The 25,233-nt window shown below is 42.0% G+C and overlaps 1 protein-coding gene across 1 annotated transcript; it reads left to right on the top strand.

Moving 5' to 3' along the window:
• Nucleotides 1-2,066: 2,066 nt before the first annotated feature.
• FHIP2A (FHF complex subunit HOOK interacting protein 2A) lies at nt 2,067-23,979 on the top strand. The gene is made up of 17 exons (XM_080687354.1): nt 2,067-2,410; nt 9,241-9,319; nt 12,600-12,769; nt 14,581-14,685; nt 15,113-15,235; nt 16,557-16,850; nt 17,039-17,235; nt 18,550-18,664; nt 19,116-19,192; nt 19,271-19,463; nt 19,651-19,820; nt 20,203-20,346; nt 21,433-21,523; nt 22,057-22,200; nt 22,485-22,625; nt 23,047-23,150; nt 23,254-23,979. The coding sequence occupies exons 1-17, from the start codon at nt 2,366-2,368 to the stop codon at nt 23,357-23,359; spliced, it is 2,298 nt and encodes a 765-aa protein (XP_080543480.1). The 5' UTR covers nt 2,067-2,365; the 3' UTR covers nt 23,360-23,979.
• Nucleotides 23,980-25,233: the final 1,254 nt, after the last annotated feature.

Genomic DNA, 25,233 nt, shown 5'->3' with positions numbered 1-25,233 from the left:
GTGGTGTTGAGGCCACTGGTGGCCGATGCACTTACAAGTGGCGGTAGTGCTAAGTGAGGGGCCCGTTTTCCACTGACACCACAAGGCTCCCTGGCCCAGTGAGTGGAGTTGGGTAGCTATCCTTGCTATAAGCGTGAAAAATGTATATAAATAAATAAAGTCCTCTCCCTAAATCTTGATTTCTGGCCGTATTTTTTTTTTTTTTGTAAATACTATCACTGCCAATAATAATAATGATAATACCAAGTGCCTATGTATTGCTTACTATAGACTGGGCACTGTTTTACATATATTAAGTCCCACACAACCTTGTGCTATTCTCTCCAATTTTATTTTTATTTTTAAAATACATTTTTATTGATTTCAGAGAGGAAGGGAGAGGAAGAGAAAGATAAAAACATCAATAATGAGAGAAAATCATTGACCGGCTGCCTCCTGCAGGCCCCACCCACACTGGGGATCGTGCCCACAGCCCAGGCATGTGCCCTGACGGGGAATCCAACTGTGACCTCCTGGTTCATAGGTCAATGCTCAACGCCTGAGCCACGCTGGTCGGACCTCTGCAATGTTGGAGATGAGGAAACTAAAGCACACACTGGTAAAATTACTTTCTACAGTGAGGGGCGGAGCTGGGATTTCAACTTAGGCTCCTTAGCTCCGGAGAGTCTCTTCACCACTCTGCACTGCGGCTACCTTTTCTGCCTTTCTCGGTACAACGGCCAAGACATATTTTCATCACTGGCTGTGCAAAACCTACTCCACCCTCATCATCTTATCAAGAACCTAATGGTCCTTTTGATAAAATACCAACACTAGCAAAAACAAACACAAAGTTCTCCAGGATATGAACATTTTCATCATTGGTATCCACCCGCCCTAAATTTCAGCAGCCGGAACTGTGTTTCTCCAAGGCTTGGCGGAGGCGCACTGTTGCACAGCATTTTAAGAAGCCTCTGTCCCGGCAGTAAAGCATCAAACAGAGTGTCTAATTACAGCGGTAAGGTTAGGGAGAGGTGGGGGAAATAAGAGATCAACTGAAGGACTTGTATGCATGCATATAAGAGTAACCAACGGATGCAAAACATTGGGGGGTGAGGGCAGGTATGGGAGTGGGATGGGGGGGGGGGCAATGGTAAGATATGTACACATATAATACCTTAATAAAAAATTTGAAAAAATAAAAATTAATAAATAAATAAATAAATAAATAAATAAATAAAAAAAGAAGCCTCTGTCCGGTTGCTTACATTGTAGCTCCACGTATCTGTGCCGTGCCATTTCCTAGAATCCCTTCCGATTCTGTCCAGTGTCATCCGATAAACGGAACAGAAAATGCTGTGCTGAATTCATTGCGCCCAAGCAGAACACAGGAAACAGATTAACTGACCCATCTTACCATTGGTCTGTTTGGGGCTTCTTATTTCTTATTTATTTATTTAAATACATTTTTTTAAATTGATTTCAGAGAGGAAGGCAGGAGAGAGAGATAGAAACATCAATGATGAGAGGGGCTCATTGCTCACACTGGGGATTGAGCCCGCGACCCGGGCATGTACCCTGTGACCTCCTAGTTCATAAGGTCGAACCTCAACCACTGAGCCTTGCAGGCTGGGCGGGGCTTCCTATTTTAATGTTGAATAATTAGTCATAGGAATATATTTTACAGTTTGCAAAACCATTTCATCAGTGTCAGCTGATTTGTTCTCGTTTCTAGCATTTAAATCCAGGGTGCGCTTTGTCTTAAGAATGCTGTGCTTTTTCATACCGTTCTTCCAAATCTACCCTTAAAAGACGAACCCAGTCTACCACATGCGTAAATGGCCACGCTTCCCTACAAAATCGGCGTGTGACTTCCACCCGCAACACCACTGAGAGGCTGGCTGAGTGCTAGACACTGAGGAACGAGTGGGTCCGAGGCGCCCGGAAGCCGGGGCGGGCGGTGGCTGCGCGGGGCCCGGCTCCCACCCCGGCCGCGGCCTCTCCACGCCCCGGCGCCCTGCGGGGCAGGCCTGGCCCCGCTCCCCAGGCCGCGCCGGCGCCCCCTGCAGGCCGCGCCGGGCACGGCGGGCGGAAGGAACCGAGCCGGCTGCCACCGTGTCCCCACCGGAGCCGCCGCCGCCGCCGCCGGAGCGTCGCGGGCCCGATCGCGCGGACCGCCCTCCCCGCGCCACGTCCCAGCGCCGCCCGCCCGCCGCCCGCCGCCCGCGCACCTGGGCGCCCGCCGCCTCCCGGCTTCCGCTCGGCCTCCGCGCCCGCACCGGCCTTCACTCTGGAGCGGCCCCGGCAGCCGCAGCAGGGCCGGCGGCGGCGGATCGAGGAGCTCTCCAGGTCGTCCCGGGAGCGGCTGCTGCAGTCCCGGGACAGGATGTTCTCCAAGTTCACCTCCATCCTGCAGCACGCCGTGGAGGCGGTAAGGCCGCGGCGGGCGCACACAGGCCGGCGGGCGGCCTAGCTCCCTGCCCGCGCCCGGTGCCCAGCGGCCCGGCTCCCGGAGGGCGAGGCCGGGGCCGGCGCTGCCGGCTCGCCGGGGCCTCGGGCCTGGCTCGGAGCAGGTCCCCTCCGGGGATTCCCGTCCTGCCGGGCCCGGCGGGGGCTCGTGCCCTCACCAGCGGGGTGGTCTGGGGTGCCCGGGAGGACCGGCCCTGCCGCCGGGGCGGGGGTGTCTCCGATTCCCTGATGGGGACGGGGAGCCGGGGAGCACCTGGCGGGGCCACCGGGAGCGCCCCCGGTGCCGTGACCGTTAGCTTCTCCGGCAGAAAGTCGTTGGCCTTGAGCCAGACAAAAGAAACGGCCCCACACGGCTCGGTTTGGGTTTGTTTTGTTTTGTTTTGGAGGGGCGGGGGAGCAGGAAGGTGCGCGCCTACCTTGGGGCGACCCTGGCGAGGACGCAGCCCACCCCACCCGGTGCCATCGCCCACCAGCTGTGTGCGCGCAGGCCTGGCCGGGGACGGAGTGATTGTTGTGACACCGAGGAGCTTGGAGGGGCTTGGAGCGGGGTTCGCAGCCCGAGCCCCGCCATCTGTTTCCTCTCCTGCCTCCTCTTCCTGGACGCCCTGCGTTCATCCTGCCATTGTGCTCGCCTCTGAGGATCTGAGACCCCCGCGTAGACACGCACTGTTCACATGTTCACATGTCCTCGCAGGCCAGCACTGGAGAAGGAACGAAGCGTGTCTTGCGGCTGTTGGGATACCGAGGGGCCTAGTTGCTTTCCTGGAGTTGCTTTTCTGGACTCTGGGAGAACTGCCCGAGTGGGAAAGTGCATCCTATGAAGGGACTGTTACTTCGCTGGTTTTTAAAATGTCATTCTCCTTTCTGTGTTCACATTGGGCGATAGAGCACATTAAAGGACACACAGCTCTATTTTAAACAAAAACAATGACAGTAGGACAGTTTTTATTGCCAGGTAATAAAAATAACATAGATTTTAAAAACTCGGTCATGGAAACAAACTTTGGTACAGTTATTTTAAGTGACGGGTGGGAAATGTTTTTGGATCATTTTAGCTTGACTACAGGTTCTTGGGAAAACGTGTGTAGCAAATCAAGAAAGGAAGTGTTCATGAATGAAGAGCAGTGTGACACATGGGGGAGGGGACCGTCTTAGACTCTGAGACGTTTATTTGTCCTTTCTTACACACAGTCAGTCTGCAGCGTCTTTATGTTAAAAGAATTAGACTAAAATTTGTAAAAAGAAAAAAAACAGTGACATTTACATTTTACATTATTCCTTAACAACAATCACTTACTTTTCAACATTGAATACAGTTTAATATTGAGAGCATTGGGATTAAAATGTAGTACATTATTCACATCCTTTACCTCTCAGGCTCATATTTATAGAAATCAGTACTTAGAAAAAAAATGGCTTTCATGCTCTCCCAGTAAAGACTGGTTTTGTCCCTGAGGCCTGTGTTTTCGGGCCTCATTATCTTTTCATAATTGTGTATGTTAGCATCTACCAAATTATCCATGTAGATCGTCTGACGCTGGTTCTGTAATATCCAGGTTCTCTGCTTTGCTGAGGTTAGGGAGAGAGAGTGGATTATGTTCACCTCAGAACTACCACGTTGAATTTACGAACATCGTTTTCATTGGCTTAGAGCTGATGTTTTCAGCTGCCACACTCCCAGGTTACCTGGATAGGAGGTGAAAGCTCATGAACAAATGTTGACACACTATTTTTCTTCTTCTAACCTATCTCTTGGGAATGAACTCATGTCTCATGATAAATAAGCCGCCTGTGTGGTGCTGGAGGAATACTTTTTCCTAGCCCAAGATTGGTTTCCATTCATTACGTCCCAGTTATTTGCTCATCATGGTTTTCTGTAAGCTCATCGTACTGTTCCTCACTTCTTTTCATTAGCTTTTCTCGGTATTCCTTTTAATTGGTATGCTCAATTAGTGCTTTCTGATACAGTATTACAATTAATATAATTATCAGGATTGTATGAGCTCTGTCACGACCGAGGACAGAGCTAATCCTGCATGCAAACTCGGACACGACCTTTTTTTTCAGCCTGCCATCACATGACTAATGTTTTCCCACTTGGTGTTATTACACTTAGGTTTCTTTATCCCGTTGGATCAGCCTTCAAGTGGTTTTTAATTTTTTTAGGGGTGACCAGATACTTAATCATTTAAGTGAGATTTAAAGGTAGATATAATGATTTCTCTTCACTTCCTGTTAACTACTTACAAGAAAAAAAAAAGATATTTTCAAAGGTTAGTATTTGAAAATGTGTTATTAAGCTGATAGACTGCGATTTGAGTTTAGGAGAGAAATTCACACCTTGATCAAAAACAAGACTTGTCATTCTTGCCTTTCCTTTCAGAAATGTCCGTCTCCCTCCAGTATAGAAAAGGTTGGCCAGTAAGAGTTATGAAATGAATCTGTTTTGTTAGTTGTCCCATGTCACAAATCTGAAATCAGGCCTCTCTTGTTCTGAAATCAGCCTGGATCATTTCAGTACAAATTCTCCAAAGGGCAATAAATAAAATACCTTCCAATTAGTACAAGTCAGTATTTGTTGAGGGCCTAGTCTGTGCTGGGTAATCTGCCAGGGACTGGTATCTTTTAACTTCCAGCCAGTTCCATCCTTTGAGGGCAGACTTATTCCAAGAGGAGAAAGGGCAGTGAGGGAAGAAAGTCTTATTCGTTTTAACGAGTTAATTCAATTGAAGTCATCTTTCATTAATTTGAAATTACAGTTAAGAGTTAATCTTGATTTTGGGGGACCAGCTATTTCTTTAAAAAACGACTCTGCCCTGGGAATGAAAACCTCAAGTCAAACATACGTCGTGTTTTCTGAAGTGTATTCTTTCCCAACAAGTGATTTCTAACTTCGCTTTTGGGTCATTCAGCAAGTGTTTAATGAGTGCCCCGTGAAAGCACGGCCCAGCGTAAGAGGCACAGATGTGCCCTTGTCCTTGCCCACAATGTTTACAGTCTCATTTGGGAGACAAAACAAATACATATGCAGTTAAAGTATAAGCACAAGAGTGTGGCTTAGCCCTTAAAGCCAGACAGAACAGGGTTCCAGTCCCTATCTCTTAGAATTGTGGTGAAAAGTTAAATGAGATCATGTACCTGAAGTGCTTAGTGCAGTACCTGGCACATAGTAAGTGCTCAGCAAATGTTAACCATTATTATTATTATTATTATTATTATTATTATTACTAGAAGCCCGATGCACGAAGATTTGTGCCAGAATGGGCCTTCCTTTCCCTGGCTGCCGGCACCACCTTTCCACTCCAGCCCGGAGCCGCCTTTCAGCCTTCCCATGCTGCTCAGAGGCCTGGAGCTGCTGGGGGTGGTGTGGAAAGCCTGCATGGTCACAGCGACGATGCAGGCGTCCCGCCCTGCCCCCAGCCGCTCGGTGCCCACGTATGCAAATTAACTCACCATCTTTGTTGGGTTAATTTGCATACTCCTGATTGGCTGGTGGGCATAGCGAAGGTACGGTCAATTAGCATGTTACTCTTTTATTAGGTAGATTATTATTATTATTTGGATGGCTGTTCAGCCAGTGAGTTCCAGGGGAGGAAGGGAGCGGGCACTTAGGATTGGAGTAGTTGGGAAAGGCTTTCTGGAGGACATGAGGCTTGAACTGGACTTGGGAGGCAGAGACGAGAGGAAGGGCATTAGAGAAGCTGGGGTAAAGAAGAAGCATTTGAAAAGATCTGGGCATGGAGCGTTCATGATACACGTGCGACAGCATGCAGATGTGGCATTGAGGACACTAGTTCTCGTGTGGATTATCGGTGTAGAAGATCCTCTGTGTGGTAGGCATTTTGAAGGCTGGGTTTCTCGTACAAGCAGTGTTTCCTTGGGCAAGTCAGTTAACTGGCTTTGGGTCTTAAGAGGAGTTTGTTTGGGAAAAGGAGGCTTTTATTGTGAAATTTTAAGACCACTACACAGTAAGTGCAAACTCTGTAGCACACCGCCTGGCACATAACTACTTATTAAACGTGGCAACTGCTGTGTCATTCATTTATTCACTCAATAGATGTCATCGAATGGTTACTAAATGCCATCACTGAGTTGGAAATGGGACTCAGCGATGAAAAAGATGACCCATTCCCAGCCTTCGTAGAGTTTACAATCTAGTGGAGAAGATGGATACTTCAACCATTAAAGATATGGGGTGAGGACTAGGAGAGACAGGGCAGATGGTAGGGGGTTCCACAGCTTGGGTGGAAAAGACTATATCCTGGGCAGGAGGCCTGGCAAGATTTCCCAGAGAAAGCTGCGGGTAAGTCAGGCACTTAGGTCAGTTTCTGTTTGAGACATGGATTGCATGAATTTTCAAAAACTTAATCTCTGTATTGTTCAAGTTAACTCAAATTAGAATCCCCTCATGCTGATTCACACATCTCTTCCCTTTTTATTTTTTACCCAGATCATAAATGTTTTTATGCAATGATAAAGCAGGTAATTTGCATGTGGGAATTAGTAATGGAAGAGGCAAGTTCACTAGGAAGTTTTACATAAATAAGGAAATTTATTCATGTTTGAACTAGATTGTTACTAAGTTATCAGCAATTTAGAACTTTTGCCAGCTGCTTAAATAGTATTTTTTCTTTAAATTAAACTCCTAGAAGAGGGATGTTTGATAAGTAAGCAAGGACATCATCCTTTGAATTTGTCTGTAATTACAAAGGTCCTGACACAGATGCTGTAGGCCTCGGATTTAGTGATTTACCCTGGAAATAGAGTTAAGTCCCACGGGTAACATAATTTGGAACAAGGATGCTGTGATCTTATATACTCAGGAGGCTCCCGCAGCAAAATTTAACAAATCACACACTTACACTTAAGAAATGAAGTACATTTCTTGAAATGCCAAATTTCATTTGGGTTTGTCCAATTGTTAATACACTTAACTATATGTAAAGCTGGTATAGTAAAAAAAAGAAAAAAAAAAAGGCTCTAAAAAAAACAAGAGAAATTTTATGTTTTGAAAAAGATTCACAAAACAAGCAGCTGATTAAAACAGATTTCTTTTTAATCTAGAAATTTCAGGAAGATTGTTTTTCCAAATTAACACCTTCATTCTTATTTTTCTATTTTTCCCCTCAACCTCCCACAAGTAATTTCTCTCTCCATGTTCTTGAAGTATAGTGCTCCCAAAGGTTTTAACTCCTTTGTTAAAGATCTTAGACTGTTTAAAATTTTTTCATAAAATTCTATTTGAAAATGAGACGAATACTTATGTTGTCTTAACCCAGTATTATTCAGAAGGTGAGAATGGGCACGTATAGGGTGGGAATGGGCAAGCATGGGAGAGCCAGCAGCATTAAGATGGTGATGATGGCTGAGCCCTTCTCAGGCCCTGTTTCTCCCTAAATACATTTCACCTTCTGGATCGAAACCGTGTCACCTTCTGGATTGAAACCAGAGTTTGTAATTGCCCAATAGTTTGGAAGTTGTTTTCACAGGGTTTGAACTTTGAGTTCTCTGCTGGGGACACCAAGAAATCAAAAGGGAACACGTAAAAGGGCAGGAGTAACATGACCTCTTAGGTCGTCTGTCTAGATGAAGTACATGAAATTGGATGATTACCCTGCAGAGTAAGGTTACCAGAATAGAAACCTATTTGTTCTTAAGTGAGCTGGGCCAACGCTGTACTTTCTGGTAAAAACTTGTTGATGATACTAAAGAGGGCCCTCTCTCTCTCTCTCTCTCTCTCTCTCTCTGTTCCCCCCCCCCCCCCGCCCCGCCTCCCCCAAAGGAAAATGTTGTTGAAGGTGCACCAAGTCTTTTCTTTTTGGTTACTCCTCACCTGAGGATATTTTTCCATTGATCTTTAGTGAGAGAGTAGAAGGGAGGGAGAAGGGGAGGAGAGAGAAAAACATTAATGTGAGAGACACACATCAACTGGTTCCCTCCCACATGCGCCCTCACCAGGGACAGAGATCAAACCTGCAACTGAAATATGTGCCCTTCACCGGAAATCGAACCCATGACCCTTCGGTCCGCAGGCCAATGCTCAGCCAGTGAGTAAACCTGGCCAGAGCCACCAAGTCTTTTCTGTCCATTTAACACGCATTTGAAATACTTGTAGGTTTGGAGAAGGGCTATCATTTTGGTCTTAAAACCTCTGAAGTAAATTTCAAAGCTAAAATGTAAAACATTTTTGACTTTGTGGACTTTAAATAGATCGTGTCTTGTTCACATAGTTATTTTGCTGAAAATATGCCCTGCCTATTCTAGGCCTAAAAAAGAAAAGATGTACATCTGTCTGCCACTGAGAGTGGGGAACAGTTGTAATCTGATTATGGGTTGACTTTGGTATATGTCGTAGTAGTGGTGATGTGTCACTAATTATATAGCAGCCTTTTACTGTTTTGCATGTCAAAGTCCTAGGTACAAAGATCCCCGCGACTGATAAGGGCGTTTTACTGATACTTGAGTAATAGAATAATGTGTGCGTTCACTGAACACTGTTACTTTTGAAGTCGTATGCAGTTACTAGTTTCAGGGGAAGGGAACAAAATAATCCTGTAGTTTAATAATAATGTTGATAAATGTGTGTCCTCTTTCTTAAGAAATCATTTTCACCTTCTTGGATTTGACTCATTTTGCTTCTCTTTGATATCTGGCAAATGGGAGCAAGTAAAAGCTCACCCCTTATTTGTATGTTGCTTTTGCATGATTAGTAGACAAATACAGAATTGTATTTTGTGGGGAACTTGAATGCCACTTTCTTAACTGTGGTCTTTTGTATGTGTGTTTGTGCAGCTAGCACCCTCTCTTCCTTTACAAGAAGATTTCGTTTATCACTGGAAGGCAATTACCCATTACTACATAGAGACTTCGGGTAAGAAACAATGCTAATGCTGATTACACAGAAAAATGTGTGGAATACGAAAATGTATTTCAGATTCGTCTTTAATTATTTTATATTTAAAATACACACATTTGAAATACTTGTAGGTTTGGAGAAGGGCTATAATTTTGGTCTTAAAACCTCTGAAGTAAATTTATAAGCAATTTACTTTTAATTCCTCTTTTAGATTCGTTTAAAAAACACACCTAGTGAGCACCTACTCTGTGGAGGCATTTTTCCAGGCACTGGGGGATAGAACCATCAAAAAGACAAAACCCATAGCGAAATTAATATATTGATTGGGGGGAAGCAAACAACAAGCAGATGGATACATACAGTGCGTCAGATGGAAAGTGTTAAAGAGAACATGAAGCAGGCTGAGGAAACAGAAGTGTGTGCTGGGGGTTGGAAGATGGCCATGGTTGGTCACAGAAAGCCTCATTGCCCCAGGCCAGGTCTGAGCTGAAGTCTGAGGGAGAGAGGAAGCAAGTTGGGGTTGAGGGGTGGGGGTGGGGGGCTCAGGGGGAAGAAGTTGCAGGAAGAGGAGGAGTGCACAGACCCTGAGGCTGGAACAGGCAGCCTGCGCTTGCGTGGTGGACAGTTCCTGGAACTATGAGGAAGCCCATGTGGCTAGAGAGAAGGAGGAGGAAATTGTAGGCTATGACATCACTGCTGGAGGGTGGGGATTCCCACAAGACTTTGTAAGCCACCCCGAGGGCTTTGGCTGGTACTCTCAGGTGGGCAGCCATAGAGCGTTTTGAGCAGAGGTGACTGGGTCACTTTGGCTTCTATGAAAATGTAGATTGAAGGGATGCAGAGGTGACGCCCGCGGGAGAACAGTTGGGGGACTCTTGCAGTGCTTTGAGTTGGGGGACTCTTGCAGTGCTTTGAGAGGTGATGGTGGCTTAGACCAGGGTGGAAGGTGAAAAGAAGTGATCGTATTCTGGGTGTTTTGAAGAATTGGATATTGGGCATGAGAGAATAAAAGGCGAGGATATCTCCAAAGTTTTGGTTTAAGTAGATAAACTGGAAAAATAGAGAATGAGGAGACTGCAGGAGGAGCAGGTTTGAAAGAAATTTCAACATATTAAGTGTGAGATGCTCATGATCTATGTAGTTGGCTGTGTCAAGTAGACAACTGGAAATAGGCATTCAGGGTAGAGATCTAACTAAAGGAGGGATAAGAAATTGAGAGTCCTGAGACTAGATGAGCTTATCCAGGGAGTAAGGCTAGATGGGAGAGAGGTCCCTTGGGCTCGATGTCTAGGGATTAGGAAGATGAGAACAATAGCAAAGGAAACCAAGAGGTTGTGCTACTGGGGAGGGCTGGTGTAAAGGGGAGCTGAGAAATGAAGCAGCAGCTGGAGGAGGTGTAGTGTCAAAGGAGGAAACTTTAGGGTAGAAAGTATGCAATGTCTAATTCAGTGGGAATGATCTAGGAGGGAGGGAAAGGTGAGTATAGTGGTCAGATGAGATCATTTCTGAGCAATGTCCCTAAGTGGGCAAGGGGTGGGGGGCGGGGGGGGACCTAGTGCCTAGTGCCCAAGCAGAGGCCTAGCGCTAAATAGGTTGTGGACAGTTTCTCCATGAAAATAAGGTAGAAAGCAGAACATCTGGGTGTAAGTGCAGGAAGCAGGTAGACGTGATGTGGGGAGTCTTCAGAAGTTACCTTCTGGTTTCCGTTTTTCTCTGAATATGCAGAGTGAATGTGGGGAAACATGAACAGTTAGGTCAAAGCTGGGCAAACTTTTCCTGTAAAGGGCCAGATGGAGGCCATTTGGTCTCTTTGTAACTACTCAGTTCTGTTGTTGTAATGCAAACTAGCCATTGTAATGTGTAAAATAGAAAACATTCCCTTGTTCTCATACAACTTTATTCATCCAAATAGAGGGCCAGGCTGGATCTGCCCTGTGGATAAAGTTTGGCAACTTCTGAAGTAGGGGAGTACAGTAGCATTGCTCCATGGCACTGTGGGCCCCCCTGAGGAATGATAGGTAAACACTAGTGGATATGCAGATTGGGCACATGTCATTTCACCGAAAGGAAACATGAAAAAAATGATAGTTGATTTGGCAAGTTGATAGGGTTATGGGGGTGTGTCTTAAAAGAAAAAAAAAACACCTTTATATTTGTGCAGTGAATAAAAATCAGACTGTACACAGGGTGAGGCAAAAGTAGGCTTACAGTTGTGAATCCATGAAACACAGTTTATTCTTGTACCATTTATTATTTTATTTTCCATATGAACAACTGTACACCTACTTTTGCCCCATTCTGTATATTCTATAAGTTAGTTTTCATGCATAATAATTTAGAAATAAGAGCCATTTGGGGGAAAATGGGAACATGATCAGGGAAAATGCATGTAAACATAAAAATTTTGTATGTACTTGTAATTAAAAAAATTTTTTTTCCAATTAGCCAGTTAGATGGTCTGAATTTTAAGTATCTTTATATAGAAACAGGTTGGCCTTGAAATTAAGCTTAATAACCTAGAAAATGTAGAGAGGACAGGTTCTGTTTTGATTGCCACTGAATTACTTCTTAGCACTGGGAAGTCAGACACCTAATGCCCCTAATTCATCTCCATCTATGAAAACATGAGGAGACCAAAAAAGCCCTTTTAACAATTTCTGGCCTTCTTCTTATTAACAGACAGCTATTCCCAAAGTCAAAGAGATAGAAACATCAGTGATGAGAAAGAATCATCGATAGGCTGCCTCCTGCTTATCCCCTACTGGGGATCGAGCCCATAACCTGGGCATGACCAGGAATCGAACCTTGACCTCCTGGTTTATGAGTCAACGCTCAACCATTTGGCCACATTGGCTGGGCTGATTCAGTTTTCTAATAAGAGGGCAAAGCGCCTAGCCTGTGTGGCTTAGTTGGTTTGAGTGTTATCTCGTACACCAAAAGGTGTGGGTTTGATTCCCAGTCAGGGCAGGTGCCCAGAATTTGGTTCCATCCCCAGCGTGCAGGAAGCAACTGACTGATGTTTCATATCAATGTTTCTCTCTCTCTAAAAATCAATTTTAAAAAAATGGTAAAAGCATCATCTAAATTCTGGCAAAGATAATTGTACTATGAATATAAACCTCATTTAAGCGTGTAGTTCAGATTTTTCTGTTTGAATAGGGATAGGGAAATATAAAGAGTATTTTAGTTTAAAATTGCAGTTTAAAATATGCAGTTTAATATTCAGTAAAGTATTTAGTTTAAAACCACAGTTTAAAAATGTTGGGTTGTTTGACGAACGTTTTTTATCGTTTAGATGACAAAGCCCCAGTGACAGATACAAATATTCCATCTCATCTGGAACAGATGTTAGATATATTGGTACAAGAAGAAAAGGAACGAGAATCTGGAGAGACGGGGCCATGTATGGAATACTTGCTTCATCACAAGATCCTGGAAACATTATATACCTTAGGGAAAGCTGATGTAAGTTTCTAATCCACATCATGTCCTTAGGCACGTAATACATGTATTCACGTCTTAGAGATAAAGAAGCTGCCAAGTACTAAATTTAATTATAGAGGCATGCAGTAAGCATGGCAGGGCTTAAGTCAGTGTTGTACAAAAAATGAAAACCGTGCGTGCTATATGAACATGACTTTCCATAGAGACAGCAAAACTCCCAAATGCTCTAGACAACACTTGGTAGTTAGGCAGCCTAGAATCCCAGTGTAAACGTTCATGCAAATAAACTCAAGCACATGTGCTCAGAAACAAAGGAAGTGAGAAGGAACCCGGTGGAAGTTGGGTTACAAAGATTAGGAATTATATAAAAACAGAAGTAGGAATTCTGTTTCATAATCCTGAAAGAGAATGTCACTGCTTATTCTGACATTAACTCTCCTAGTAAGTGGAGACCATTCAAGTTTGTAGGCCTAACGAGTCTTGAGAAATCTTTGTGAAGCTGGCCTTCTATAAATAATATTCTGTGCTTCAAAACTTGCAAATAACTTATAGAGATAGTGAGGGCAGGGGAAGAACTTGGGGTTCAGGTCAGGAGGCCTGGCTTTGTCACTAATATATGGCAACCTTCAGCAAGTCTTGCTGGCTAATCTTCCTCTGCTGTCAAAACAAGGAAGTGATATCAAACAGCCTCAACTCTAAAAATCTGTGGTTCTGTTCTGTCGATGTCCAAGTTGAATAAATATTGATTGATTTTTGAGTAAATTTTAGTAGTTGTACTACTAAATATATTTTGATATAGGTAATTGTAATTAGTAGTGGTTTATCTGAATAATGCAAGGTATTTGCTATCTTAAAAAATATTGTGCTTAACCTAATTTATACTATTTCTGGATAGCATGTCTGTGATGATGCTTTGGAAATGCTACACATTTTGTGACTGTATTTTAGTTTTGAGGCAGTATAAGCAGGTTAATTGTAGAACATATAACATTAATTCATACTCTCTTAATTCACAATGTGAGTAATCATGTTTACCTACTTTTAAGCAAATATTTAAAACAACTGTCACGTTATAAAAACTTTTTTTTAAATATTAATTGCCTACAATAATAATTTAAATAACTTTGCAACTAATTTAAAACAGTGTTGTTGGCCTAGATCAGTGGTCGGCAAACTGCGGCTCTGTTGACTAATGAGTTGCCGACCGCTGCGTAAGGCATTACCCTTACCCAGAAGTTTTGACTTCAGGTTAAAGACATTAGTACATTATTAAAATGTTTTTTAAGTGTTTTTCCCTAAGGCAGTGGTCGGCAAACTCATTAGTCAACAGAGCGGCAAACCGCGGCTCGCGAGCCGCAGTTTGCCGACCACTGGCCTAGATCACAGAAATGTATACCATAGGAATCCTTTTATTTACATCCATGTGTTAGGCTTTATTTACTCCTGCATTTATATGATGGATAGTTATTGATTTCCTGCCATTAGCGTAAGTAACAACATTCTGGCTTAACTTTGCCAAGGAGGTAAGTATAATTGTTTCTTGTTACCTTAGCATTTACAATAAAAACAGGCTGACGTCACCCTCGGATCTCAACAGCGTATTGTCACCATGCTGTCTATAATTACATCAGCCTCCGGTCCCATATGCTATATTCTAGTCCCAGATGTCATTTTATTTCCAGGGTACCAGGCATTAATAATTGAGGATTTTATCCTGGCTAATTGCACTGACTGAGGTTGGGCTACGTTCGAACTCATTGTCTCTCCTGTATTATAAGCATCTGAGTAAGCGTGTTTGCATTGTCTGTGCTTTTCTCTCCTCTCGTGCTCAGTGTCCTCCAGGAATGAAACAGCAGGTGCTGGGCTTCTACACCAAACTCCTGGGCAGAATCAAGCAGCCGCTGCTTCCGCACATCAACGTGCACAGGCCCGTGCAGGTGGGTGTGCCCCCCACACAGAGTGATTTGGTTTGATTGCTCTGGGTAGAGAAGTAACTGTATATGATTTTTCTAAGAGTACAAATAATACAGGAAGTTACCCTAAAAATTACAGGCAAATTAGCAAGTACTTGGGCTTTATGTATGACATGGTGTTAAATCTACTTCATGTCTTTATTATATTTCTCTGACATCTCCAGGAGTTTTTCATATACCTCATTCATTTTTGGGGGGTTAATGCATTTGAAAAATTTATTACTAGAAAACTTATTTTGATGTCGGTGATTGTAAATAGTGTCCTTTCTGAATAATGCAAGCTGTTTGCATTGTTTGAAAACTTTAAATATCCATAAGGTATATGGATGCCTATGTACATACTTGTGAAAAATAAACTAACTTTAAACATTTTTGAAAAAATTGTTGACAGAAATTAATTCGACTCTGTGGTGAAGTCCTTGCAACACCAACGGAAAATGAAGAAATTCAGTTTCTCTGTATTGTGTGTGCAAAACTGAAGGAAGATCCCTATTTGGTTAATTTTTTTCTGGAGGTACAGTATCCTCATCACTCTTCAAAGCATGCCTGTGTTAGCGTTTTTCTATGCATTTCACTATCTCCTGCTGGTCAGTCAGCTCCTTGAGGACCAGGGCTCTGTTCTATTCATCTTTGGGTCCCCACAGCTTCTCTGTTTAGTACCTGGCACAATGCATAAGGACTGTTTAATTAACACGGGTTGAATGAAGGAATCTTTAGAGAAACACAGCTTTATTATCAGTAAGTATAGACAGTCACAAAAGTACTTTGCAGTTCTTAAGCACGTCCCCCTGAAATCTAACCTATATTCAATTTATACCATCTAACATATGCATCTATTGTGGGTTAAATGCCTATGGTAAATGAGCTAGAAACTGTCTTTGCCTAAAGGAGTTTATAGGCTGGCGACGAAGGTAAGACTAATATTCAGATACAGTAGCAGTCAAATAGACATCACTAACACTGTTCACTGCTTATGGCCAATGAAACATTTTGTAAAGCAAGCATGTCAAACTTGTGGCCCTCAGGCCGCATGTGGCCCACAACGAATATTTTTGCAGCCCAGTCAATATAACGGTACATAAGAATGTCTTAATAAAAATTTCGTAACTTAATTTTTACAATATCCTGTTATACATAATTATTAATAACGAACTACAACGTTCGCTAATGACTGATTACTATGTGTTGCATTCATTTCCCTTATGTGCCTTACACGCAGGCGCACCATTTCTCTCCACTGATACTAGTAGCGAATATTTTAGCAGCTGATTGCCACGTCATTAGTCTTGTACTGACTTGTTTGGTGTGCGCAACAGGAAATATTTCGCTTTCGGAGAACAAGAAAATTAGGCTTATGTGAGTTACGCTTATTAATTTGTGCAGTTATTCAGTGTCTGGTAAGTTAATGTTCAAGAAAAGATAATAATTTTTATTAAAATGTTCTGTTATTTTATGTTAATGATGACTCATTTATTTCAGCCCTTTGTATTCAGCATGTCTCTATCAAAATAAACCTATGTTTCTATGAAAATTGAAGCTTTTGATTTTTTGCGGCCCACATAAACTTAAACCTTGTTTATTTGGCCCCTGTTAGCCTTTGAGTTTGACATGCTTGTTGTAGAGAGTGTAAAGTGTATCCGAAATGCCTCTGCAAGGTTTAAAATACCTGAAACACATTTTGTTGAAGTCTGAGCGTGTTCATTTATCAAAACACTTCTATCCGTTGCTCTGCTGGCTAGACACTGAATGTTAATGATAGAAAAATCCATTCAGGCATGATACCTGTTTTAGAAGGCTTTTGATGTGACGCTTACAACACCTATACTCCTTTTCAGAATAAGTTGAAATCGTTGGCTTCCAAAGGAGCAGCCACTGTCACTGCAGAAGACACGTTAAAAGGCCCAGATACCTTGTCCACAGACACGGGACAGGCCTGTCGGCCGGAGGAGCTGCCTGGCGCTGGCAGGACAGAGCAGACAGAGTTAGACGATGAGCCGCCTCCTCAGACGGACGACCTGTCCACGAGCCTGGACAACCTCAGTGTCGCTTCGCTGCCGGAGGCCACAGTCGTCCGCCCAAACCAGGATTACAACCTCGTGAATTCTTTGTTAAATCTTACCAGAAGCCCTGTGAGTCGTCCTTGTCTCTATAACTTTCCCTCCTGATGTGATCACAGTTATATGCACTTAAAATAGAAAAAAAAATCTTTTCTTATTTGAGAGTAAAGCATTAAATCCTTTAAAGTTAAATTTTTTTCAGACTACTCATCGGATATCTAATTTGGGAATTGAAAGGGGCTGTGCTTTCCCCCCCGCAGGATGGCCGGATAGCCGTGAAGGCCTGCGAGGGCCTCATGTTGTTAGCGAGTTTGCCCGAGCCCAAGGCTGCCAAGTGCCTCACGCAGAGCACCTGCCTGTGCGAACTCCTGACCGACAGGCTCGCCGCCCTGTACAAGGCCCTCCCTCCGTCGGTGGACCCCTTAGATATTGAAACCGTGGAAGCAATCAACTGGGGGTAAGAACCACCACTTGTGTTTCCATAAAAGTGACTTCTCACACCTCTACTTTCAAACCCATTTCCACTGGGCAATAATAGGAGTCTTTCATTTTGAAAAAGGTAATATTGCTAGTGAGCATTAAATGGGATTATTTCGTGAGGCTTGTTTTGAATTGGTTGTTAATTAGTGGAAATAAATGGGTATGGGAATAGTCCAGCTGTTAGAGGGAAGCTACTTTGCCTCTGTCCATTACAGTGATCAATCAAGACCTTAATTACAATAAGTTCAATAACTTTATCTGTTTTTAAAAGATCCTAAAAATAAGGTAATCTTTTTTATGAATAAGTTCCGCGGGCCCTGGGGCAGTCCTGTGTGGTTCATGGCCTCCTTATATAGGATCTCTCCTCCTACCTCGTTCTCTCACCCCTTCTGCCCATCTTTTAGGGCTCCCCCTTGATTATCATAGGAAACTATGATTATTGTGGAACATTTATGTTATTAAAAAGTATAAAGCAGCGTAAATAAAATCACCCATAATCCCACCATCTATAAGCAGGATATTTTTTTAAAATATATTTTTATTGACTTCAGAGAGGAAGGGAGCGGGAGAGAGAAGATAGAAACATCAGTGATGAGAGAGAATCATCGATCGGCTGCCTCCTGCACGCCCCACACTGGAGATCCAGCCCGTAACCCGGGCATGTGCCCTGACCAGGAATCGAACTGGCGACCTCCTGGTTCATGGGTCAATGCTCAACCACTGAGCCACGCCAGCTGGGCAAGCAGGATAATATTTTGACATAATAACCTGTTACTGTTTTTCTGTATATTTTTGATCCTTCTTGGTTTTTACTTGTTTTTTTCCACCCTGTATCCTGCCGACATCTGTCGGTCAGACCCACTTGTTAACTCCTCTGTCTTACATGTTAAGGCAGGAAGAGAAGCAGGCCAGCCATTTCCTTGTGCAGATCCTCCATCACCTTCCTTTTTCCCTCTCCCAGCGCCGAGATTCTCCCACTCTTCATTCCTGTTACTTGGTCAAGTTCCTGGCAGAAGTCTGAGGAGCTGATAATGGTTTTTCTCCTGCAGCTCCATTCTGCTTTAGTCCCTCTCTTCCCACATAATTAGTGAAAATTAGTTACAACTTCTATTTAAGAGGTTTTCTCTAATCTTCGGCTTTCTTTTATAAAACCCTCATCCGGTAGTCATGCTGCATTGCCTGTGTAGACACATCATCCTGTGTAAGTTCACTCACGTGCCTTCATGCTCCCACATGCCCTAAGCCGCATTAATGCTTTTGGATGACTTCGCGTTTCTTCTGTGCCCCACAGTTTGGACTCGTATAGTCATAAAGAAGATGCGTCGGCATTTCCGGGAAAACGAGCCTTAATTTCATTTCTTTCCTGGTTTGATTATTGTGATCAACTCATAAAGGAAGCACAAAAGGTTGGGATGTTTCTGTTGTTTACTGGTCCTTTAAAAATGTAACTATCTATTAACTGAAATTCGAATTCTCAGTTAATATCCCCAAATATATTGTAATTGTCCTAGGATAGCATAGTTAGTAAAATAAATAAAACCAAATGAACGAGAGAAGTGCATATGTATAAGAGAATGAATTAAAATGCCAGTTCTGCCTGTATATTTCTTTAAGTATTAAGACAGCATTGGCCTCCCTTCCTTTCTCCTCTTCGGGAGATGTTACTACCATGAGGTTATTAGGACAATATTTTTATCCTGCTTGTCGGAAATTTAGGTACAATGTAAAGAACTTAATAACTAGCATCTAATCGAGGCAAGTTTATTTCCCACATTAATTCAGACAGAGGGTGGAGAGTGATTTATTGATGTTACAAATTAATCTCTCTTTGATATTGATGCTCGTACTATATTCTAGACTACTGCTGTTGCTCTTGCCAAAGCCATTCACGAAAGATTTTTTATTGGTGTTATGGAACCTCAGTTAATGCAAACGTGAGTAGTCTCTTTACTTAAATAAAACTGCTGTGTTCATGTTATTTTTGCCCCCTAATTACCTGTTTGTTATGCCAGTTCCGAGATGGGTATCCTGACGTCGACTGCTTTGCTTCATCGCATTGTTCGGCAAGTCACCTCCAACGTTTTGCTTCAAGAAATGGTGTTTTTTATCCTTGGGGAACAGAGGGAGCCAGAAACTCTGGCAGAAATGAACAGACATCCTTTAAGACACAGGTTAATTGAACATTGTGATCACATATCTGATGAGGTGAGCTATGCAAGGGTTTAGAATTTGACTTGGAGTCTTTGAAATACTGATTTTAATATACTTGTGACGTGTTAAATACAGCCTCTTTTTTAATGTGGCTTTAAAAATTGACACCTAGACTTATAAGATGGCAAGAAGACTTTATTGAAAGACATTTTTCAATTAGCCTTATCGTTTTCGGTTTCAGATAAGCATAATGACACTAAGGATGTTTGAACATCTTTTACAAAAACCCAATGAGCACATTCTTTACAACCTGGTCCTAAGAAATCTTGAAGAAAGAAATTATACAGAATATAAACCCGTGTGTCCAGAAGATAAGGATGTGGTAGAGAACGGACAGATAGCAGGAGCAGTGTAAGTTTCCAGCCAGCTCTGTGAGTTTAGCAGTTCATGTAGAATCATAATTTTCTCTTTCCTCTTATTTCCCTTATTCACAAAAAAAACCTCTAACAGTTTTGCAAGTTTCAAAAAAATAAATCTTAGATATCTTAATATTACTGTTCCTTTAAATTATAAGTGGCATTATCTATTCATTAAATCTAACACAACTACTATCTTCTTGAGTATGATGTTAGTATAAAATGTTAATTCCTCTATAAAATATCAATACATTATTTCTTAATTTTTTAAACAAAATTATGTAAGAATAAAATTATTTCTAAGAGCACAGCAGAGAATCTTTTGGTTTAGAAAATATAATAAAATGTTTTCTTATGCGTCATTAAATTAAACTTAGAGATCTGGAAGAAGATCCATTATTTACTGACATTTCACCAGATAACACTTTGTCAAACCAAGAGTGGCTTAGTTCTTCACCGCCTGCTACTCCAGACCACCCCAAAAATGACGGGAAGACTGAAGTCCATAAAATTGTGAATAGGTGAGTTGCTATATACATTTAACTTGCATCTCTCTCTTTTTTTCCTCTAAATATATTCTTATTGATTTCAGAGAGGAAGGGAGAGGAAGAGAGAGAGATAGACACATCAATGATGAGAGAGAATCATTAATAGGCTGCCTCCTGCACACCCCCTACTAGGGATCGAGTCCGCAGCTCAGGCTTGTGCCCTGACCAGGAATCAAACCATGCCCTCCTGTTTCAGAGGTCGATGCTCAGCCACTGAGTCGGCAGAGCGACTGGTTGTTTCTTTTACTTGTTTTTATAACAAATAATAGCTCTGCCCTTAGATTGTTACAGAGATATAGTATGAACTCAGTCTTCCCTTGTTTAACCTAACGATTATGTGAGCCTTTTGTCACGTTTAGGTAGCCAGTGAGAGCCTCAGAGCAACTATCAATAGCAAAAGAGAAAGGCTCTGCTTAATACAGAAATAAACACACGTGACCTTGGTGAAACTGACCTTCTAAGGACCTTACTTTTTGTATGTAAATAATTTTAAGTAATTTCCAAGTGCAACAACATTGAGAATCTCCAGTTTGACAAACTGTACTTATTAGATATTATTCCTAAGCATAAGGTCATTTCTTTTTTTAGTCTGTGGTTTTACTTTTTTTTTTTTTTAAGTGCCCTTTCTGTGGCAATTTCCTGCTTTTTCTTCCTTTGCAGTGCTATTACTGATACTCCTGGTTCTGCCAGATGACTAGAGAAAACTGCATGTCGCTCGAGATATAAAATCAGAATGCATACAAATCTTAAATTCACTTACTTGAAGGCCAGTTTCCCGAGATTAACAATAGCATGGCAATCTGTCAGTGTGCTGTAATGTAAAAAAAAAAAAAAAAAGTAATTTTAGGCTTCCTTCTTTAAGAGGAATGAGTAATTTTTGAATAAAAGCTTTAATGGAAGTGTATTTAATCAGTAAGGCTGATTAAGAACATACCATTTTATTTTTCAAGTCTCCACTTGCATTAATACTTGTTTAAACTGAAGCTGTTCTAGGTATTTTAATACATGTAAAGGTATTGTGAGCGTATCATGTCACTGATTATAGCTTTTCCATTGAAGCTTTCTCTGTCTGGTGCCGGATGAAGCGAAGTCATCTTACCATGTTGAGGGCACCGGCTATGACACCTACCTCCGAGATGCCCACAGGCAGGTGAGTCCAGTAACTGGCTTTTTGAAATGAAACCCAACGAGAATGCACTCACACAGCTTGTCGCATCGCCCACGTCATTTCTCCAGGTTTCCCTTCCTCTGCAAGGCCTGACCTCCACTCTCACTGCTAGCGCTTCCTGCAAGTGACCTCACCTTCCATTTCACCGTCTCTGTTTCAAGATTGCTTTAATGCCCCCTCTTTCTCTTTCCCTCTCTTCCCTTCCCCCTCCCACTTTCTTCCCTTCTTTCCTTTCTTCCCGTACCTGACATTGTATATCCCCCACTTCCTATCCCCCGCTAATCCAAAGGTGACCTTTAAATGATTCTACCTGCCACCGCCGCCCTTACTTCCATTCCACAGGCTTATTCTCCTCTTTTCCTCTCCACCACTGTCCCCCACGCACAGGGGTCTCTGACACTGTCCTGTCACACCCTCACCCAGGCCTCCGCCCCCCGCATTCTCATGAATTTTGAAATTGTTCCTATTTCTTCTCAGTTTGTTTTGGGTTAATGATCTAAATGCTTTCTCCCTAGTTCCGGGACTACTGTGCTATCTGCTTAAGATGGGAGTGGCCTGGCTCTCCAAAAGCCTTGGAAAAGTGCAATTTAGAAGCCACTTTCTTTGAAGGTCATTTTTTGAAAGTTTTATTTGACAGAATGGGAAGAATTCTTGATCAGGTAATAAAACAACCTGGGTAAAACAGAGACATTCTGACCCTGTTGTGTGTTTGTTTTTTCTGAACATTACATGCATAAATGTTTAGGATGTATTATATGCACTTTGACTAAGGTGGTGAGAACTAGTTTAGTTACAGGTGTTTCCGCTGTAGAAGAGCAGGTGGAGGAGGGAGGAGTAAAATGGTCGATTTTCCTCTCTTGAAAGACAGAATGGTAAAGTAAGTGCTCCGGGATGGACGTGATGAATAACGTAAAATGTGTCTTTGTTTCTCACCTCTCCCTAGCCATACGATGTAAATTTACAAGTGACCTCGGTGCTGTCTAGACTGTCTCTCTTCCCTCATCCACACATACACGAATACCTTTTGGATCCCTATGTGAACCTTGCTTCTGGCTGCCGATCTCTCTTCTCTGTCATTGTCAGGGTGAGTGATCAGTTTTGTTATATGTCCTTTAGGATTAATAAGCCTCTCCAATTCACAACTTAGTATCATTGCATGTAATCTGTGTCACATAGAGGAAAATATATCTATTGTGTAGAAGTAGTTATTTCACTAGAAAATATGAAGAAAAAAAGAAAAATTAATTTTTTAAAATTATATATATATACATATACATATATATGTATATGTGTGTGTGTGTATATATATATATATATATATATATATATATATAACACGTCTATATTTTAAGGAATAGATATGAGTCTTCTGTCAAAGATGGTTACGCAAATAGTGAAAGGCGACATTCTTCATTTAGTGAAAGGAACTGGGGCATGTTTTTTATCCTGAAAATCCCTATGCAGCTGTTTTTAGGAACCGAGTTCCTTTTGTCTCTGTGATGCAGGTCGTCGGAGACCTTATGGTTAGAATCCAGCGTATTCAAGACTTTACTCCCAAGCTTCTACTAGTCAGAAAGCGATTACTTGGTTTGGAACCGGAAGGCCCTATGTAAGTCAGTGTTTCACTTTTTTTTTTTATGCTATAAAAATTCCACCCAAACTGACCTCCTGCAGCTATCTTGATTGACGTGTTGCCCGCTTGTCCCTCCCAGGGTGGATCACATCACCTTGCTGGAGGGCGTGATCGTGCTAGAAGAGTTTTGCAAGGAGCTGGCGGCCATCGCATTTGTGAAGTACCACGCTTCCTCCACCCCGTGAAGAGCCCCTCCCAGGTATTGAAGCGAACACAACTGCTGTGCACATTTCATCAAAAAAGGCTCCGTCCCACCTCATGAAGAGAGGATGAAAGGCCCTTTTCAGTGAAGGATTGCTGTAAACTGGACAGAAGCATCTCGAACCCATCGAGTGGGCATCTTCAGTACAATGTTGTGTAATAGTGTCTTCACTGCTTTTCCATAAAGGCTCCATACATAGACGTGCACATCCTTGAATCTGGGATACAACCAAAGGAACTTCAGGAAATAAGCGTTCCTAATGCCTGTGTGAAAAGCTGTAGAATATCTGATGTCATGCCTTTGATGTTTCTGTTATTTTAATATCCTTTTTGGTAGCAAGGCATTTTGACATTCTCTGGGACTCAGATGCTTATATTCTTTTGGATTAATCAGTAGCAAAAAAACAACGAATTTTTATAACTTTTTAAGGTAAGAATTCTTATCAAACAAAATATGAAAAACTGTAAATGAGAAAAAAATACAATTCAGGGACCATCAAATGAGTTAATAGGAGATAAAAATGTGTAGAGAACCATTCACTTCCTTCAGCTTTTCTAAGAATAACAATTTAATATGATAATAAAATTCTTGATTAATATAATATATATATTTTTAAAGAAATGTTCTTTTTCTCTTGTGCACATTGCCATGTGGGTGATTAATGTTCATGTATGGGTCCCAGTTTATTTAAACCGTGTCATTGTGGGAACAGTTACTGAGTTTGTGCTCACCAGTGGTAGTGCTTGCTAAAATAGTATTGTTTAAAGCTAATTTACACCTAGTAGGTTGAGAACCTTTTTTTTTTTTTTCTATCCCTCTTTGAAAATTGTTTCATAAAATCACTTTATAATTTGATTTCCTTACTGCAATGCATGGTCGTGTCTCGGTGGGGAACTGACTGATAACTCTTAGAATCAAAATTCCAACGGCCTCCCTAATGTTTACATTTATTTTTTCATTTTGTTCAGTCTTGTTTTAAATTATTTGAGGGCGAGAGTTAAAAACCAAACAGACAGAGCAGTCTGTCCTGTTTACACGGGAAAGGATGTGGGCGAATTGGGTATGTATGTGAGTGGGTATGTACGTAGGGACTGTGGGTAGCTGTACAGGCACCACGCGCTGGGAGTTAATTTACAAAATGGTGTTTGCTGATCCACTCTCTCGTCCTCCTGTAAGTGATGCTTATCCCTCAGACATGTTGCTTCTAAGCGTTCTTCTTTAGTTGAAATGTTAAGCAGCAGCACTTTGTCTTTCTGTTTACTGATATTTGGGGAGCAGATTATCAAATTTCCGGCTTCTGAGCCCTCTTGCTGCTGGCCCTTCTGAGAAGTTGTTTTCTGTAGTGTGTGTGCATTTTCATGGTGTGTGGCGTATGCACAGAAGTATGTTTTACGCCTACCCCTCATTTTGTCGCATTCGTTTTTCTGATTTATTTTATAGTTAGTTGTTGCTATTTATTGTGAACAAAATATCAAAAGATGATGAATATTCTTGGCTCTAGAATGCTTACCACCGGTAAAACAACAACAAAGAGACTGAATTTCTAATTCCATGTGAATCTTTGTTAGCTCCTTCTAAGGCATTTATTAAGCAAAACAGTGGAAAAACAAAAGTGGGAGGTAGTTACTTTGTGCGGGCTTTTCTTTAAATGATTTTTCAGACGGGAAACCATTGTTAAGTTTGCTGTACTTATTCATTAGGCCATGCAAGGAACTCAGCAACGTCTTCAGTTTTGGGTGTAGTTGCAGCCTACTTTGATGTAGGTGTATTTAAACAAGGCATTACGAGATATTAGATGTTTCCTCATGTGCTCACAGTGTTCGATAGGTGTAAGAACAAAGACGTGACCTCTCAGAC

Source organism: Plecotus auritus (assembly GCF_963455305.1).
Source record: "Plecotus auritus genome assembly, chromosome: 9".
Lineage (NCBI taxonomy): Eukaryota > Metazoa > Chordata > Mammalia > Chiroptera > Vespertilionidae > Plecotus > Plecotus auritus.
Note: the sequence above shows the minus strand (reverse complement) of the source record. Positions and strands in the feature narration are given on the sequence as shown.